At 35.4% G+C, this 20,826-nt stretch overlaps 1 protein-coding gene and 1 long non-coding RNA gene across 6 annotated transcripts in view; one reads left to right on the top strand and one right to left on the bottom strand.

The window, feature by feature from the left end:
• The window catches only part of PRKD1 (protein kinase D1), a 386,482-nt gene extending 380,215 nt beyond the window's left edge, over nucleotides 1-6,267 (top strand). For all 5 annotated transcript variants that reach the window (XM_035260258.3, XM_035260257.3, XM_009005881.5 and 2 more), the window contains 2 exons: nucleotides 4,359-4,444; nucleotides 5,294-6,267. In XM_035260258.3, coding sequence (XP_035116149.1) covers nucleotides 4,359-4,444; nucleotides 5,294-5,512 — 305 coding nt within the window. In that variant the 3' untranslated portion in view covers nucleotides 5,513-6,267. The remainder of the gene's footprint in view (nucleotides 1-4,358; nucleotides 4,445-5,293) is intronic.
• Nucleotides 1-20,826, bottom strand: part of LOC118144907 (uncharacterized) — a 246,738-nt gene that overhangs the window by 42,431 nt on the left and 183,481 nt on the right. The window lies entirely within an intron of this gene.

Here is a 20,826-nt window from a genome sequence, read left to right as displayed (position 1 = left end):
ATTGTTATAAAGTTTTCCATTGCATCTAAAACATAAATAGGACTAATGACAGTAAGTCCTATTTTTTTTTTTGCTTCTAGTAGGATATTAATTAAAGGTCTAAGATTCGAAATGGTGTGTTGTGTCATGATATAATGTGTGGTCTGGGGAAGGGCATGTACATGCCTTTGCAATAAGATCGTGAACTTTTCAGGGCCAGGGCTTGATCACTAACTTTTTATTCCATAAGTAATTGCCAACAGTAGTTACTTAGGGAAGATTTGGTGAATGAACAGATAAAGATTTATACATCCATGATACATGTAAGAAAATTTTATTACATGAATATTGTAGCAATGTAGACATGGCTACAATACAATGTAGACATGGCCAGTGAAGAGAATATTGGAAGGAAAAAAAACCTCTAGACTGTCAAAAATGTTTAGTAAAATGCATTTTGGATGGTATCATTAATGCTGGATTATATACAACTTGATTAATTAAAAGGATGTTTTAAGAGTTCCAGAAAAGTAACAACTACTAATGATGGACCTGTTTTCTCACTAACACCATGGTCCCAACATTTAGATACAGGTGCTAACATTTAATAGTCAATTATTTCTGTTGTATACTTCCAAGGCCACAAAATATATGTATACACACACACACACACACACACACACACACACACACTTATTTATACAGACACATGTATCTCCTCTAATTTTCTCCTTATATCCTTAAACATTTTCTCTTGGAGATACTTGTCATTGCTTTGTTGTGCTTATTCAGGTCTCTGGGGTCAGGTGCTGTGGCATAGTCAGACTAATGATTGCATGCTTCATTCAGCAGAACAATTTTTTCATTTGCACTTATTCCATTCCCTTCAGACACTTCTAGTTTCCCCTCTGATAGTCCTTCCCTCCCCATTGTGCAGTACGGTTCACTGCTGGGGCCCATTTGGGCACAAACCAGATATTTTGTTGAGTTACTGTACTCCTACCTTTCTAATTATAGAATTCAAAACAGAATGAGTGAATTAATGACATGAATTTACTTCCTGGAGTGTCTGGGGCAGTGAAATGCTGCAGCATGCTTGCAATAGCACATAAGCTCTCCCTTCACTCCTTGTCCTCCATTTTTGTTATGTGGCTTCACAGCAGCAAGAATGGAAGGTGCATTTTTCTCACCAGTGAGTAAATCATGTGAATGGCTATTTTAAAGCACATGCTCTAAATGCAGTTCACAGAGAGTAGTATACTTTCAAAAGCTCTCTGAGAACACATGCTTAGAATATGAAAATGTACAGTATTTCCTCAGGCATCCTAGGTAAGGCAAGAGTGTATAGGCATAGGCAACATTTAAAGGTGTGTGGTTACATTTCGTTTCTCCAAATAATTGTTTGATATTTGATTCTACAGCCCTTCAGTGCAGGCAAATACTTGGAATATTAGCATCATAGAGATAAAATTCTTAATTACCGAAAGACTGTAGAAGTCACTTTTCTTTGCCTGATACTAGGAAGGATTCTGATTCAAGGAAGCAGTCTTTGTTCCTCTGGTCTTATGTGACAGTCTGTATCTTCAGGTCCATGCAGGTTGATGCACACCAAAAAGTGGATTCAAAGCTGCCTGATTCAAGGCTTAGTGATTGGGAAGACAAGGGTTTCATTTTCTTTTTTTTTTTTATTGCATTTTAGGTTTGGGGGTACATGTGCAGAACATGCAAGATAGTTGCATAGGTACACATGTGGCAGTGTGATTTGCTGCCTTCCTCCCCTTCACCCACATCTGGCATTTCTCCCCATGCTATCCCTCCCCAGCTCCCTGCCGTCCCTCCCCTATTCCCTGCAATAGACCCCAGTGTGTAGTACTCCCCTCCATGTGTTCTCATTGTTCATCACTCGCCTAGGAGTGAGAACATGCGGTATTTCATTTTCTGTTCTTGTGTCAGTTTGCTGAGAATGATGTTCTCCAGATTCATCCATGTCCCTACAAAGGACATGAACTCATTGTTTTTGATTGCTGCATAATATTCCATGGTGTATATGTGCCACATTTTCCCAGTCCAGTCTATCATCAGTAGGCATGTGGGTTGATTCCAGGTCTTTGCTATGGTAAACAGTGCTGCAATGAACATTCATGTGCATGTGTCCTTATAGTAAAATGATTTATAGTCCTTTGGATATATACCCAGTAATGGGATTGCTGGGTCAAATGGAATTTCTATTTCTAGGTCCTTGAGGAATCGCCACACTGTCTTCCACAATGATTGAACTAATTTACACTCCCACCAGCAGTTTAAAAGTGTTCCTGTTTCTCCACATCCTCTCCAGCATCTGTTGTCTCCAAATTTTTTAATAATCGCCATTCTAACTGGCGTGAGCTGGTATCTCAATGTAGTTTTGATTTGCATTTCTCTAATGACCAGTGATGATGAGCATTTTTTCATATGTTTGTTGGCCTCATGTATGTCTTCTTTTATAAAGTGTCTGTTCATATCCTTTGCCCATTTTTGAATGGGCTTGTTTGTTTTTTTCTTGTAAATCTGTTTTAGTTCTTTGTAAATTCTGGATATCAGCCCTTTGTCACAGGGGTAAACTGCAAAAATTTTTTCCCATTCTGTTGGTTGCCGATTCACTCTAGTGACTGTTTCTTTTGCCGTGCAGAAGCTGTGGAGTTTCATTAGGTCCCATTTGTCTATTTTGGCTTTTGTTGCCAATGCTTTTGGTGTTTTGGTCATGAAGTCCCTGCCTACTCCTATATCCCGAATGGTTTTGCCTAGATTTTCTTCTAGGGTTTTTATGGTGCCAGGTCTTATGTTTAAGTCTTTAATCCATCAGGAGTTAATTTTAGTGTAAGATGTCAGGAAGGGGTCCAGTTTCTGCTTTCTGCACATGGCTAGCCAGTTTTCCCAACACCATTTATTAAACAGGGAATCCTTTCCCCATTGCTTGTTTTTGTCAGGTATATCAAAGATTGTATGGTTGTAGATATGTTGTGTTGCCTCTGATGCCTCTGTTCTGTTACGTTGGTCTATATCTCTGTTTTGGTACCAGTACCATGCTGTTTTGATTACAGTACCCTTGTAGTATAGTTTGAAGTCCAGTAGTGTGATGCCTCCTGCTGTGTTCTTTTTGCTTCGAATTGACTCGGCTATGCGGGCTCTCTTTTGGTTCCAGATGAAGTTTAAGGTGGTTTTTTCCAGTTCTGTGAAGAAGGTCATTGGTTGCTTGATGGGGATAGCGTTGAGTGTAAATTACTTTGGGCAGTATGGTCATTTTCATTTTCATTTGTCAGCTCCCTGTTTGATTAAGATTTTTGATAGAAAAAGCCAACTTTCAGATGTAATGCCCAGGATAGGTTAAGGCAAAAATCAGCTCTTTGAAATATAATTGCTTCCATTAGGTTGGCAGATTTCACTAAGCTCTTTTTAGGAAGAAAATGCTAAAATTTAAAATAAAACACAGAAATTATTACAAGAATGAAAAGTGTGAGGGAATAACTTTAATAAATAACAAACTATTAATGATGTATACTGAAAATATAATGTCCATAAAAGGAGAGTGAAAACTCCATCACATGGTTCTGTGGGTAACTAGGATGATTTTCACACTAGATAATAAGTATTACTTTTTCTTTGTAAATTACACTCATGGGCATCCCAGTCACAAGCAGAGTACTAGGCCAGAGGGACTGTGGTTCTAACCCTCAGAGAACAGTTCTTGTTAGATATATTTCTTTCTATCTAACTTTCTAGAAAGCCTACAATGGCTTATGTAATTCCAACACATTCGTTATTTTTAAAAGCAAAAGCAAAGTGAAAGCAATTAAAGTGTTTTCTTCTTGGGCTGATGGTTTTCAGGCTCCAGGTTTATCATGAGATATGACCCATGTTATGCTGTATTTTTTCCATACAAATAAGATGTTCAGATGTCTGTCATTTAATTCAATACTGTGTGAACCATTGTGTGTATTCAAACATTCGGCATGTTTTATAACAAAATCAGTAAATACTTTATCTTGAATATTAGTTTTATCCTGCCCATATTGTAAGACATATTTAAGTGATGTATATATAAACAAAGTTTCTAAACTAAAAAATATATTAAAGCATAGACAAATTGAAATGCATATCATACAATATATTCTAATACTTCTTCCACAATTACTTCCAACTTTTTTCTTTTAGTATCCAAAATAAAATGAAGGCCAAGGTTTCAGAATTCTTAAGAGGATTTTTTTTATGTTCTAGTTCCTTGTCACTATGCTTCATTTAACTGTGTGAAATAGCAGATGTGAAATAAACTATAAATGAATTATGCATATGTTCCAGATTTGTCATCTATTTTTGCTGATAATTTTTTTAACTTTTTTCAGCCATTGATCTTATCAACAATTTGCTGCAAGTAAAAATGAGAAAGCGCTACAGTGTGGATAAGACCTTGAGCCACCCTTGGCTACAGGTAAACAATAATCATTGAGTTTTCTTAGCTGAACGAAACTTCTAAATATTTATAGGATTTTGATATTTAGAAATCTTTTGCAATAATTTTTAAAGTGTTATTATTCTAATATCAATTTGTTTGCTCAAATGCATGCAACTTCATAAGATTTAATAACAATTTAGTGTTTCTAAACTTTTTTTCTACCAGGATTACTTGATAGAGAAGATACACACACACACACACACACGCACACACACACACGCACACACACATATTCCAAAACCCAAAAGCAAAACCAAAAATAAATAAATAAACCAAGGATCATAACAGACCTCAGAGGACCAGATTTCAAAAGCATCTGTATGTGTAATCCTGATAAATGTACAAATAGATGCCCATCTGGCCATGCACTATACTCATTTAGAAGCTATGTTTTTAAATGCTAGGTTATTATATATGGAACAAATGCATGGCAAATACAAAGTATATACATCTGCTTCTATTCTCTTAAATATTATTTTCAGATTGAATTTCAAGCATAGAAAAATAATACTCTGAAATGCTGAAGGATTATTTGTAGGCATTGAATTTCAAAGGAATACCAGCATTCATGATTGCTTGACTGCAAACATTAATTGCCTACTCTTTGATCCATGGTATCATATACACAGTATGTATTTGCAAAGATTAGGTAAACAGGATGGTTTTGGTGCCAATGCTGTCACTTGAGGATACATGATGAAAGATTCAGTGCTGTTAGAGTAGAAGGAAAAGGGTAACTCATAGATTGTGGAAACTGACAACATATGAAACAGCATGTTGAGTTGTAATGATCTCTATGGTAATATTTTGGAACTTCTTCTTCAGGACTATCAGACCTGGTTAGATTTGCGAGAGCTGGAGTGCAAAATCGGAGAGCGCTACATCACCCATGAAAGCGATGACTTGAGGTGGGAGCAGTATGCAGGTGAGCAGGGGCTGCAGTATCCTGCACACCTGATTAATCCAAGTGCTAGCCACAGTGACAGTCCTGAGATGGAAGAAACAGAAATGAAAGCCCTTGGTGAGCGTGTCAGCATCCTCTGAGTTCTTTCTCCTATAATCTGTCAAAACACTGTGGAACTAATAAATACATACGGTCAGGTTTAACATTTGCCTTGCAGAACTGCCATTATTTTCTGTCAGATGAGAACAAAGCTGTTAAACTGTTAGAACTGTTGATGTATCTGAGTTGCCAAGACAAATCAACAGAAGCATTTGTATTTTGTGTGACCAACTGTGTTGTATTAACAAAAGTTCCCTGAAACACTAAACTTGTTATTGTGAATGATTCATGTTATATTTAATGCATTAAACCTGTCTCCACTGTGCCTTTGCAAATCAGTGTTTTTCTTACTGGAGCCTCATTTTGGTAAAAGACAGAATGTATCCATGGAATAGTTCTGTTTGTTGTGTCCCATTGGTGTTGTCATTGTAAATAAACTCTTGAAGAGTCGATAATTTCCGGTGTTCTATGAACAACTCCGGAACTCATGTGAAAGAATGAATGAGGGGGGTAGGGAATAAAATCCTGAGACACAAATGCATGAACAAGTTTTAATGCATAGTTTCAAATCCTTTGCCTGCCTGGTGTGCCTCAGTATATTTAAACTCAAGGCAATGCACCTAGGCGTGCAGACCTAGTGCTCTTAAGCCTAAATGCCTTAGAAATGTAAACTGCCATATATAACAGATAAAGTTTCTTCTTTATTATAATACTCTGTTGTACTATGGAAAACGAGCTGCTCAGCAACCTTTCACCTTTGTGTATTTTTCAATAATAAAAAATATTCTTGTCAAAATATGTATCCATCTGAGTGAATGATTTTCATTCATAGTTCACAGTCGAGTTTTCAGTCCTGCTAAGAGTGGAGACGTCTGCTCAAAAAGCAGGAAGAAATGCTTATAGTCTAGAATGTAGCCTTCTCTACTCTGAAGCAGTAAAAGTATGTTTCAAAGCGGACTGAAGCCTTTCTGTCTTGCATATGGTTTAATTTCCAATAGAAAGGAAGGCTTTCAAAGTGAAAAGTGACCAAAGCCAAACAGAGTACTTGGAGGCATAAGTAGGAATATTGCAATACCATGTTAATGTAGCTTTCTGATTTAGTAAGTAGAAGCTAGGGATTTATTAGAATACCAAATCTAGTTTCTCTTCATATCTTCTAAAGATGGTTCTGAGGTGAACCAAAGAATCACTTAAAGACTGGAAAGTAATCCCGAAACAGAAAGGCTTATCAAGTGAAGTTCTACAGCCTGGAGAAGAGAAATGGGACCTAACAGATTTTAGGTACATAATGTAAGTAATGTGGGCTGTTTTCCTTAGTAGCAGAATGGCAATATTATGCTGTATAACAGAAAAAAAGGTAATGTTTGGAAGAATGTTACGAGACTGTGAAACAGTTGAATATATTAGATAAGTATGTTAAGACTGTACTCTTTCCACATGGAGGAATAAGGGGACAATAGATAATCTTTCTAATGATTAGTCTCTGTTTTGTATTATTATTGAACTTTAAAAGTAAAAAAAAGTTAAAGGTTCCTTAGTCTGCTTTTCTCTAAGGGGAGAGTATGTGTACGTGTATGCATGTGTGCAGGCATCCACAAGTGAATTTGCATGGACAAACATACATGTGTCATCAAGTTGAAAATAGAATGTTAATCAGTAAGACAATGACTCTCTTGCCATCCTAGGAATATAACTGGCACCTTTCCTATGATATCTTTTTCAAGCAATTTCAGGAAAATGAAAAAGGAGTGGAAGCGTGTAAAGTTCTTCCTTCTTAGTATGTGCACAATAAATTAGAGGCTTATTGTTCGAATTATGATAATTTATATAGTTTATATATGTTTGATCAGCTGCAATACAAAATGTAGTCAATAACTTTTCTTGCTTGATATGGGATCCTAAAAAGATGATAGGAACATAAACCATGGTAATACTATACATATAGTATAAAATATCCTAGAGTCCTTGATGATTAGGAAGAGTAACCAAATATTACTCTACATTATAAAACCACACAGAAGTCCATGATTCATGCAGGAAAAAATTATTTCACATCTGTTCTACACAGCTTTTTGCTAGATTCTAAAATTTTGTAATGTGAATAAGACATGGTCCCTGCACAAAGTAAATGTATTAGATAGAAATGAATAAACATAATAAATTGTTGGTGCTTTTAGAAAATAAGATGTAAAGATACAAGGCATCATGAAGAACAGTTAATAATGGAAGAAGGCAACATAATGATGTTTTAGCAGAGCTAGAAAAAATCATGGTATACACCTGGCTCAAAGTAGGAGAAAACAGCATGAACAAAGATGAAGGTCCAAAGAGGGCTGTTACACAGACAAAAGTAGTTCTTTATGAAGATGAATAAAGGTAAGGAGGAAATGAAGATGTCAATCCAATAGAGATGGGTGATGATCTTGGTCTGGAGGCCTGTGTATGTTATTCTGGGGACTTGGGATTTATTCTGTGTAAATCCCAGGAAACCAACATTTTTCAAGCTGAAAGGACTATTAATCAGAAGCAGGTAGAGATTTAGAAAGAGTGAGTTCACATTTTAACCTTTGTGTATGAAGTTTCTGTAGGGCGCCCAAGTTTGAAATATTCTGAAAGTAGTTAGAAATGAGTTTGGGGTTTAAGAAAGAAATCTGGAATTGAATATAATGGATTCGAAAGCCAACAGCCCAAAATATGTTGATGGGAATGACTCATCCCTGGGAGAAAATAAATATAATGAAAGGAAAGTGGTCATAGGGCATAAACCTGAGAATTATTGATATGGAAGGATCACTCAGAATAAGGAAAATTGAAAAGGAATTTTCAGAGGTAGAATCAAATGGAGTAGTAGTACAGATATCAACATAAGAAGTAATTTCAAGGATTAAGTAGGTAACAGTAGAAAATGTTATGGCAAGGTAATAATTTTAGCCTTTTGGGGGTCACCCTTACCAACTATTTCAGCAGTTTGTAGTGAACAGGTCTCCTGCTACATTCAGAGTAGCTATGTCGAAAGAATATCTGCATGGCAATGATACTGACAATGATACTGTCATCAAGCAAAGGAATGAGAAAGCCACTGCCCATGTCAAGGAAAAAAGTGGGCCACTGAAAGTCATGCTACTTTCTGCCATCAACAATATTAGTGATGCTGCAAAGATTCCAATTTTAGTAAATCAGCACCAACTTCTGGGTAAATACCAGCAATAAATTTCCTCAGACCTCACATCCGTGGTATGTTATAATAAATAATATGGGTAGGTGAGCAGTTTATATTTAATGCAAGAAGCAGATTAACATTTTTGATGCAGAAAAGGTATCATTATGACAAAAGTAAAAGAAGTGACAGAAACTCCTTTGAGGCAGGATGTGTCCTCTATCATTGTTATATATTTTTTTAAAAAGCAATATTGTCGGCTCACCCAAAATGCCATGATAATTGCTAGCCTCTATGTATCCAGACCCATTAGAGCAAACCACCACAGTACTTGCTTTTGGCCTGAGCAAGCGGACAGCCCTGAGAGAAATGTTTTCATCAGCAATGCTTTTTATATGTTCATTGTCCTTAAGGAAGAAATAATCTTTGAGTTAAGTGAATACCCACTCTGATGGAGACAATTTTGAGAAATATATGGTCAGCCACTTTATTGAATGTATATAATAAGTATAGTGATAAAATAAGAAAGCCATCTGTCCCCTCCTCTCTTCATTCATTTTCTAATCAATATTCAGTCTGACGGCCTTCATAAAGTAATTACATTTTGCATACCCTTTGTTTAGACCTGTTTTAAGGAACCAAATACTAGTTCATCTGAAGACACATTAAGGCCCATGGAGAAGGGTCTGCTACCTTTAATTGCCAAAAGACCGTACCCTCTTTCATCTCTGATCTTTCCACATTGCCCGAAGCACTGTTCTCTCTGCCCCACTCCGTCTACTGTGTTAATGCCTATTAATCCTTTTGCCATTTGTTTGCCCTAGGTCTCCTGTCCTTTTTGTTTCCATGTTCCTCTTTAACTGCCTCTTTTGTACTAGATACATATTTTTAGTAAGACATTTTAATTCTGTGTTGAATATTTACTATTTATTTTAGTCATTTTCTTGATGATTCCTCTAGGGATTATAATATGCATATTTACTAATCACTATCTACTTCAAATTAACACTAACTTAATTCCAGTGAAATATACAAACTTTGCTCCAATATCGCTCCATTCCCTTGACCCTTCTTTGTGATATTATTGTCATATATATTACAGTTTTATGTGTTGAAATCATTTTGCAATATTGTTTTATGCAATTATTCTTTAAATCAGTGAAGAAAAAAACAAAAATATTTTTCCTTTACATTTACTTACCTTTTCCATTGTTCTTTATTTTTTCATGTGAATCAAGGTATTATCTATTGAGTGTCATTTCTATTCTGCCTGAATATCTTTCTTTAGTGTTTCCTTGAGGCAGGTCTGCTAGCAACAAATTTCCTCAGTCTTTTTATATCTGGCAATGTTTTTATTTCACCTCTGGTTTTTGAAGTATAGTTTTGCTGGGTATAAAATTATTGGTTGACAGATATTTTTCCCCTTCAGTATTTTAAATATGTCATCCCACCACCTTTTAGCCTCTGTTATCTCTCAGGAAAGATCACCTTTAATCTTATGGTGGTTTCCTTACATGTGATAAATTTTTCTCAGTGCTTTCAATATTTTCCCTTTGTCTTGCAACAGTTAATGATGTGTCTAGGTGTTGGGGTTTTTTTGTTTGTTTTCTTTTATTTTTTTTATTTTGATTAGCCTACTTAGGTTTGTTGCAATTCTTGGATGTGTAGATAAATATTTTTCCATCCAATTTGAGAAAAATTAGGCCATTATTTCTTCAAAGACTTTTCTTTCCCTTTTCATCCTTTCTGTCTGGGACTCCCATTACATGTAATTTGGTGTGCTTTGGTGAGTGCCAAAGGTTTCTGAGGCTCCATTCATTTTTCTTCATTCTTTTTCTTTCTGTTCTTCACATTGATCTGTCTTCAGCTTCATTGGTTCTTCTTTCTTCTAGAACAAATCTGCTGTTAAGTACTTCTGTTCATTTTTTTCTTTGTTTCTATTTTATTATGAAATATATTTCTCTTTTTAAAAAATATTTTCTGTTGACTAACTCACTGTTATACTTCCCTTCATTTTTAAAATGTGGTTCTCCTGTGTTTTTAAAGCATATTTATAATAGTAGCTCTGAAGTCTTTGTCTATTAAGTCCAACATTTAGGCCTTCTCCCTCTCTTTCCACCTCATAAGAGACAATTTCCATTGAAATCCCCAAAGTATGATGTATGCATCACACTTTGCTGTTTCTTTGTCATGTCTTGTTGAAAAATTGATATTTTAACTAATATATCATAGCAACTCTTAATTGTGATCCATCCCCCCAGTAGCTGTTGCTGTTTCTATTTGTTTGTGTAGTAACTTTCCAAAATTAATTATCTAGAATCTATCTTCCCCATAGTATGCAGCTGCTGATTGCTCTGATGCATATTTTGTTTGTTTGTTTGTTTGTTTTTTATGTTTGTGTTGTTTGTATTTTTAAGTCTGGCTTCCTAGGAGCCACCTCTGTAACAGAATAGCTCAGTGGTCAAAAAATAATAGTACAGACATTATGTTTAAGTACCTTGAGCCAATAAAGCTTCTACCTTTTTCTGATGTATCTAAGCATGGGTTAAGTTCAAACAGTTAATAAGTTTCCCCCAGCTCCTTTTTACTTGCTGTGTGTGCAAGACCTTACATTCAGCCAGGGAAAAGTAGATGTCTAAGTCTCTTCACTGAAGAGACTTCGGTCTCTTCTGAGTGTGTATGGAGCCTTGTAAATACATGTAGCCTTTTAGCCACCAGGGATATGTAGAAACTTTCTCTGTATCTTTCGATGAAATTTCTGATTGTTTTATTAGTCCTTTCATTGCCCCAATCAGTATTCTAACCTAAGGAGAGCTTCAACATTGGCCTTCCATGAATCAGTATTCCAACCTAAGGAGACCTGCAACATTGTCCTTCCATGATTGTTTACAACAACATTGCTATTGTCAGTCCCCTCCATTAGCGAAGTTTCTTGTTTTTCCCAGCCTGCCTCACCCTAATAGAGCTACCTTTTCAGAAGGCAGAGACTAGAGGAAGATAGGAGCAAGCTAAAAGACCATAGACTCCCATTATTATTACTTAGTAGTTTTTCTCAAATAAACACTTAGCAATTTGAGATCTGCTCTTGGCCAATTTCTGACGTTCTAAAATTGTTGATTTTGACAATTTTTCCAGTTATAACATTGCCCTTTGGGAAAGGATTTGATGAGGGTTTCATGTTGCTATTCTAGAAGTCCCCAGAGATTGTAATATTAATTTGAGAATAGTTGTAGGACATTAGATAAAGTTTGTATAATCTATTATAAATAAAAATACAAAATGAGTTAGAAAATATTCAGAGAATTCCAAGTTTTCTCTTGTTTTCACATTTCTCATGATGAGCTATTAAACTATCAGGTTATTAAATGTTTATTTTCTTGACAGTAAAACATCTAATTTAAAAATTACATTTAATACATTTCTCCCTCTTTTGGACTCTGAGTGTCTGAACATTTGACTTCCTGTACCCAAGTGGGTAAAATAATTCTCTCTCTCTTTAACAAAATATGAATGGTTATAGATGTGGCCCACATAAACCTTTAAGCCCTAAGAGCTAATCTCAGCTAACACCGGAATGCCACTGAGTAGGACTTGTCAAATTGTTTTTCCATATACAAAAATGTAGCACCGGGGATAGCTATTCTACATAATTTCCTCAGCATTGTGAGATCCTTTGTTCCTTTGTCTTTCTGGTTTGAGTTGTTTCTTTTTTTAACTCACTTTAAACTTTTCTTGCACGTTGATTGAAAAAACTGTTTTTGGTTTTGTTTATTTGTTTAATTTGAATAAACCTTTTAATTAACTTTTCCTATGCTTTCTTACCTCCATTGATACAGACCCCACCACCACAGTCTCCAACTGTTCTTGCTTTGTTGGTTTCTACCAACAAATTTTTATTTGATTTTTATAAGCTCAGTCTCCCATCTTCAACAAAACACACAGACACACACACACACACACACACACACACGTGTCAACTGGGATCTTCTTTATCCTTCTAGTAGAAATTTTCTATATTTTCTTCCTCTACCAAATTTCTCACATCTTTTTCTCTTTGCTTTCTATGTGTATATCCCATAGAATGAAATCCTATTTTTTAACTTTTACTTTAAGTTTGGGGATACCTATGAGGATTTGTTCAATAGGTAATTTTGTGTCACATTCATATCATAAATTTGTTCTACAGATTTAAAGTTCTAATTTTTATTACCAATAATCTCTTCTCATAAGACTATCAGTGGCCTTAATATTAGTCAATTATCTCAATATAGTATAGCGGTTAAAAACCCAAATGTGTAGACAGACAAAAATTGGCTTGAATTCTGAGCAATAATGAAAACATTGTATGTATACTCATGTATTTTTTGGGGTGTTTAAGATGTTAAATGGAATAATGCATCTAAAACAGTAAATATTTGTCCCATGGCATCAATAAGTGAAATTTCAGCTTCAATAAGTAAAATGTATTATTATTTAGTTGTTAAACAAATATTTTCAACCACTTTTTATATGCTGGGAATATAATACATAGAAATACTGATTTGGTTACTTTCGATGTTCCCCATGGGCTTCCTTATCTGATATTCTCCCTCCACCTGTTTTGATGAGTTAATGAAAAGGGCATGAACTTTGAAGCTTGACAGGTGTGGATCCGTATCCTCACTCCAAGACTTGTGTGAACTTAGGCAAAGTACTATAAAGTCTCTGAGGCTTATTCTACTCAAGGGTAGGACTGTGATAATATATATTTTATGGTGCAGTTGGGATTACTAAGTAGGCACATATTGAAATTTCTTAGTGAAAATGCCAACATATGTTGCAGCTCAACAAACACTAACCTACTCCTCACCCCTTACCTCTGTATGTGGTTCCCAATGTTTTTTATTTTGTCTCTCAATATTTTCTCCCTCTGATATGATTTATTTCCATGAACTCAGCTATTGCCTTCACTAGCACTCCCAAAACTATCTACAATCCAATTTCATCTCTCATGAATTGATAGAACATTTTTTATCTAAAGGTCCCACCATGATTTTAAATTCAAGAGGTCTAAAATCACACTTATTATTTTAGCCTCAAATCAGCTATACTATAGACTTCTAAGTGTAACCTTTCAGGACCTTCTTTCTCTAATACACTGCCAGATTTGTCTTCCCCCCAAATTTGCTTTCGTCGATATACTCACATAGTCTAAAATTTTCAAAGACTTTGCTCACGTTTGTTTACAAGAAAAATGAAAATGTCTTCATGTTACAAAAACTGTGGGGTACAAAAATAAATAAAATACTAATATGGCTTGGCTGTGTCCCCAGCCAAATTTCATTTTGAATTTTCTCCCATAATTCCCATGGGTCATGGGAGGGACCTAGGAATCACAAGAGCAGGTCTTTCCCATGCTGTTCCCCAACACTTAATAAATCTCACAAGATCTGATGGTTTTATAAAGGGGAGATTGCCTGTGCATGCTCTCTTGCCTGCCACCATGTAAGACATAACTTTGCTTTTCCTTCACTTTCTGTCATGACTGTGAGGATTCCCCAGCCATGTGGAACTGAGTCAATTAAAACTCTTTTCTTTATAAATTACCCAGTCTCAGTTATGTCTTTATTAGCAGCATGAGAACAGACTAATACAGTAAATTGGTACTGGGAGTGGGGCACTGATGTAAAGATGCTCAAAAATGTGGAAGCAACTTTGGAACTGGGTAACAAGCAGAGGCTGAAACAGTTTGGAGGGCTCAGAAGACAAGAAGATGGGGAAAAGTTTGAAACTTCATAGAGACTTGTTGCATGGCTTTAAACAAATGCTGCCCATCTCAGATGGAGATGAGAAACTTGTTGGGAACAGGAATAAACTTGACTCTTGCTGTGTTTTAGCGAAAAGACTAGTAGCATTTTTCTCTTATCCTAGAGATATGCAGAACTTTGAACTTGAGAGTGATGATTGAAGGTATCGGACAGAAGAAATTTGTAAGCACCAAACCATTCAAGATGTCACTTGGGTGACATTAAAAGCATTTGGTTTTATGTATTCACAAGGATGTGGTTTGAGATTATAACTTATGTTTAAAAGGAAAGCAGAGCATAAAAGTTTGAAAAATTCACATCCTGACAACGTGATAGAAAAGACAAAGCTATTTTCTGAGGAGAAATTCAAGCTGGCTGCAGAAACTTGCATAAGTAATGAGGAGCAAAATGTTAATCACCAAGACAATAGAGAAAATACTTCCAAGCTATATCAGAGACCTTCTTGGCATCCCTAGGATCAGAGGCTTATAGACCTAGGAAGAAAAAATGGTTTTGTTGGCCAGGCCCAGGGACTCCTGGTCTGTGCAGCCTAAGGACTTAGTGTCCTGCATCTCAGTTGCTTTAGCTGTGGCTAAAAGGAACCAAAATACAGTTTGGGCTGTGGCTTTGGATGGTTCAAGACCCAGTTTTGACAGCTTCCATGTGGTGTTGAGCCTGTGGGTACACAGATGTAAAATATTGAGGTTTGGGAACCTCTGCATAGATTTCAGAGAATGTATGGAAATGCCTGTATATCCATGTAGACGTTTGCTACAGGAGTGTAGCCCTCATGGAGAACCTCTGCTAGGGCAGTGCAGAAGGGAAGTGTGAGCTCAGAGCCCCCATATAGAGTCCCCACTGGAGCACTGCCTATGAAGCTGTGAGAGGAGGACCACTGTCCTCCAGACATCATAATGTAGTATCTCATTATGTATATATACTGCTTTTTCTTTGTCCATTCATCTGTTGCTGAATACTAATATTGCTTTCATATCTTGGCTATTTTGAATAATGCTGAAATGAACATGGGAGTGCAGATATTTCTTCAACACCATTTTTAATTCCTCTGAATATATACCAGAAGTGGGATTGCTGAATAAGATTGTCAATTTTCATTATGCTTTCTAATTATCTAAGATAAATGTTATTTTGAAAAAGGAAATGTCATATCCTTATGTGGACCTCTTTCGTATCATAGATTGTATTTAGGAACTTCTGAAAATAGTTTCTTTAAGCGAATATTGACTACCAGCTACTCTGCTGCAAAGTGTGAACATTTTTTGTAAATTTATTTCTGTGCCTTAAGTGAAATAGTAAGATATAGAATTAAGATTTTTTTTTAATAGGAATGCAAGAATCTTCATGTCTTATGTGGCTTTCAAGAATATACTTGCTGTGCATGTTGGCTTAAACCTGTAATCCCAACACTTTGAGAGGCTGAGGCAGAAGAATTACATTGAGCTCAGGAGTTTGAGACAAGCCTGGGCAACAAAGCAAAAACCATTCTATAAAAAATTTAAAAAAAATTTGCTAGGGGCAGTGGTGTGCACCTGTAGACCACAGTTATTCAGGAGTCAGAGGGGGAGGATCCCTCAATTCTAGGAGTTTGAGGTTGCAGTGGGCTATGATCACATTACTGAGCTCCAGGCCTGCGTGACAGGGCAAGACTCTGCCTCATCTGCCCGCCCCCTCCCCCCGCCAATTTATTTTCTCTCACCTCAGCTTCCCAAGTAGCTGGGACCACCGGCGCACACCACCTCACCTAGCTAATTTTTGTAGAGATGGTTTTTGTCGTGTTGCCCAGGCTGGTCTCAAACTCCTGAGCTCAAGCCATCCACCTACTTTGGCCTCCCAAAGTGCTGGGTTACAGATCTGAGCCACCATGCTTGGCCTGAGTCTTTTCTTTTTGAGATATTGAACTTGGCTTGCTCAGAGAACTGAGGTTGAGCTTAATTTGAGTTTTAAACATTGAGCGATCTCGATTATCAAGAAACTTCAAGTGGATTATTTTTATTTTCTCCTCATAATTTTGTCTCTACACTTGAAGGTAGATAATATCTAGTATTGGTTGACTGCTGGATTCCACTAGCTTCCCAAGACAGGATTCTACTAGCTTCTCAGAGACAGGAATTCCCAGAGATAGGAATTGCTGAGTGTGATCCATATATGTAGGTCTTATATAAAATCGCTAACAAACTGGAGTTTTTGCAGGTATTCTTGCACCTCTGGATTGAGGCAGAGATGCAGGAGTATCACTTGAATGAAAATATAGAGGGAAGACTGAACTTGACATGCATGGGGAAAATGTCCTAATGAAATATAGAGTTCCTATAGAGGTAGACTCAGGAAATAACATTGTCCAGGTTAAAAAGAGATGGATTATCAAAGGACTCAAATATCAGAAAGAACCATTCACACTTAGTTCCAAAATAAATATTGGAGATCTTTGACAAGAGGAATTGTGAATTATTTTTAAAATTTTGTAATCAGCAAAAAGGCTATACATTTTTGGTTTGGAGTCCATGAATTTAAATAATATTTTTAACTTGTGCTTATGTTCATAATTCGATTAAATGATATAAAAATAGTAATAGAAGCAGAGTCCAAATTAAAGATTTTTATTTCTTCCTTATACCTGATTCCCTCATTCAGAAACCCAGAAAAGCTATGAACATCTCAGAGGAGGTACTAACTTGAAGCATGCTCTGTAGGCAAAACTGTGCAGAATAAGCTACATTTGGACTTCATAAAATTGTAGCTTGTGCACATAGAGAAATAATCATTAGAGTCAATTATCTTTAGACAGACTGATATTTCAAATTCTAATTACAAAGTTTTAGCCTCATTAACACATGAGTTTCATTTTATATCTTGGCTACCACATTTTATTGTTACAATTTATTAAAAATAATGTGAAAAATGAAGATGATCATAAGCTTCAGCATATAAGCAAAAGAAAAAAACCGTGCCTGGGTAATGATAACAACACTTTAGATTTGCATAGAAACTTCCTTTTAAGGAGCTCAAAACATTTCACAAACATTATCTCATTAATCTTATGAATACTGCAATAAAACATAATTTCTTAGCTCTTTGAACAAGGGAAATTGATAAATGAAATGGTCACAGTTTGCCTTCAATGTTGACCATTAAGTTATAAACAAATACAATATTCCTATTTATTTATTATTATTTTAAATTTTTCAGTGAAATTGATCTCTTTTGGTATACATTTCTATGAGTTTTAACACATTTAGTATAACTACCACAATATTCAGGATACAGAACAGTCCTATCAATCACTCTAAAAATCTTTGTACTACTCCTTAGTTATCAAATATTTTCCGACATTTACTTCTGAAAAACACTGAACTGCCCTACATTCCTACTATGTTGCTTTTTTCAGAATCCCATATAAATGAACTCACAGAGTATTTAACCTTTGGAAGTTTGCTTCTTTCAGCATAATGCCTTTCAGATCTACCTGTGTTGTGTATGAATCAATAGTACATTTATTTTATTGTCAAGAAGTATTCTCTTGTATGGATGTATCCAGTTTGTCCATTAACCTATTAGAAGACATTTATGTTATTTCTAATTTGGATCGATTATTATTAGAGCTGCTATATATATTTGTATACAAATTTTTGTGTGGCAGGTATCATTTCCCTAGGTAAAAGACTCATAAGTGGGATTGCTGGGTTATTATATGGTAAGTGCATGTTAACTTTATGAGAAACTAACAAGCCATTTTTCAGAGTGTCGACACCATTTGGAATTCTCATCAACAATTTATGAAAGTCCCAGTTTTTCTGCATTCTCACAAGCATTTGGTATTGCCACTTTAAAAATTGTTATTTTAACTATTCTAATCAGTGTGTAGTGGTATGTGACCCTAACTTGCATTTCCATAATGGCTAACAATGCCCAATATCTTTCAGTGTTTATTTTTATTCAGTATATCTCCTTTTGTGAAGTGTCTGTTCAACTATTTTGCACTTACAAGTTCTTGGAGCTTTTTGTTTGTTGCTTAGAATACTTTACAGACAGTCATGGGCATGTATAGTCAACTTTCTTTATTTCTTTTCAATTTTATGTATTTATTTCTTGGATAATTTTATCTGTTATTAAATTTATGCACACAAATTTATCTGTGTTTTTCCCTTGTTATGTTTTTAATATGAGAAGTCTGCAATGATTTTTTTTCACTGTGTCTTCTCTCCATTTTCTTTGTTAGTCTAGATGTTTATCAATTTCATTGATCTTTTCAAAGAACCAATGTTTAATTTAATTGATTTTTTTCTACTACTTTTGTTTAAAATTGTGTGTGTGCATGTGTGTGTGTGTGTGTGTGTGTGTGTGTATCTGTGTGAGAGAGTCTCACTCTGTCACCAGGCTGGAGGCATGGTGCATCTCGACTCACTGCAACCTCCACCTCCCAGCTTCAAGCAATTCTCCTGCCTCAGCCTTCTGAATAGCTGGCATTATATGTGTGCACCACCACGCCCAGCTCATTTTTGTGTTTTTAGTAGAGAAAGGGTTTCACCATGTTGGCCAGGCTGGTCTCGAACTCCTGACCTCAGGTGATCCATCCGCCTCAGCTTCACAAAATGCTGGGATTACAGGCATGAGCCATTTCACCCAGGCTGCTTTAAATTTTGTTGGTCAAATTTTATTATTTCCTTTTGTTTGCTTGTTTTAAGATTATTTGTTATTCTTTTTCTAAGTTCTTACAAAGGGTCTTACATTTTTGATTTGAGACTTTTATTTTTTTCTTTATTTTTTAATGGCATTTTAATGCTATAAAACTTCCTCTAAGCACTACTTTAGCTATGTGTCTCAAATTTTAGTATGTTGTATTTTAATTTTTTTGTGTTCAAAACATTTTCTAACTGTTTTTAAGTCTTTCTTTTGGACTTGTTAATTTTTGAAGAGTGTATTTTTTACTTTTCAAGTATTTGAAGATTTTTCTGTTATCCCTTATTGATTTCTAGTGTTATTCCATTATGATTAGGCAATATACTTTTATGATTTTAAATCTCTTGAATTTGTTAGTATTTATTTATGACCAAGAATATGACTGATCTTGAGAATGTGTCATGTGTATTTAAAAAGTATATTTACTTTTGTTGGGTGGAATGCTCTACATATGTCAACTAAACCTAGTTGATTGATTGTGTTGTTCAGTTTTTTTATATTATTGTAGTTCACGTTTGCATGACATTTTTTTTTTCCATTTTTAAAATTTTAAACCCATGTAAATTATTACATAAAATGAATTTCTTGTAAAGAGGTAGGTTTTGGATTTTTTCTTCTATCTACTATAAAGATATATTTTTAATTCTTATGTTCAGATCATTTAAATTTAATATAAATATTACTACTTTATGTGGTGGTTTTAGTAGGCATTATATGAACATATATTGAAAACCACATTATATTATAATAATACTTGTTTTCAATCATCCTACATACATATTTTCAGAGTTCAAGGGAGGAATTTGTCTACTTTAATTATCATGTTTCTCTGAAATATAGTCTTTCTATTATCCTTCTGTTTTGTTTGTTTGTTTGTTTGTTCGTTTTAGACGGAGTCTTGCTCTGTCGCCCAAGCGATTATCCTGCCTCAGCCTTGGAGTAGCTGGGATTACAGATGCATGCCACCACACCCAGCTAGTTTTTGCACATTTAGTAGAGATGCGGTTTCACCATATTGACCAGTATGCTTGCGATCTCCTGACCTCATGATCCATCCACCTCAGCCTCCCAAAGTGCTGGTATTACAGGTGTGAACCACTGCGCCCGGTCACCCCCATTCTTTTCTTCTATCCATCAGGTGAGTTTTTATTTCTTGTCATTTTTCAGTTTTAAAGTTTACTTTTGGTTCTATTTTTATATTTTCTATCATTCTGTTTTTGGTTCCATTTTTATGTTTTCTATCATTCTGCTGAAACTTTCTATCTTTCCATTTGTTTCAAGAGTATTTTCCATTATCTCAGAGTGCAGTTAAAAATACCTGCTTTAAAGTCATTATCTATTAATTTCCATATATGTGCCTCTCAGGACTGACATCGGTTGATTGTCATTTTTCTTGTGTGATGTTGATATTTCCTTATTTCTCTGTATGTTGAATAACTTCTGGATTTTTATCCTGAATATTTCAAGTATTATATTTCTCGTCTTGTTTAAATCCTTTGGAGAATATTGTTTTATTTGTTTCTTAATTTTGGTAGTCCTTAACTGACTCTGTTAAATTCAGGCTGCAAATTTCCACTTGCCTTCTGTGAGCTGAAATCAGTTCAGTTTTTAAAATCTTTGCAGTGCTATTTGGACCTGTCTTTTGTGTGCACTACCCAGTGGCAGTTTAGGACCTAAGTGGTTTACCCCATAATCCAGTTCTCAAAGGCTTTGA

Source organism: Callithrix jacchus, chromosome 8 (assembly GCF_049354715.1).
Source record: "Callithrix jacchus isolate 240 chromosome 8, calJac240_pri, whole genome shotgun sequence".
Lineage (NCBI taxonomy): Eukaryota > Metazoa > Chordata > Mammalia > Primates > Cebidae > Callithrix > Callithrix jacchus.
This window is presented reverse-complemented; position numbering and strand designations above follow the sequence as displayed.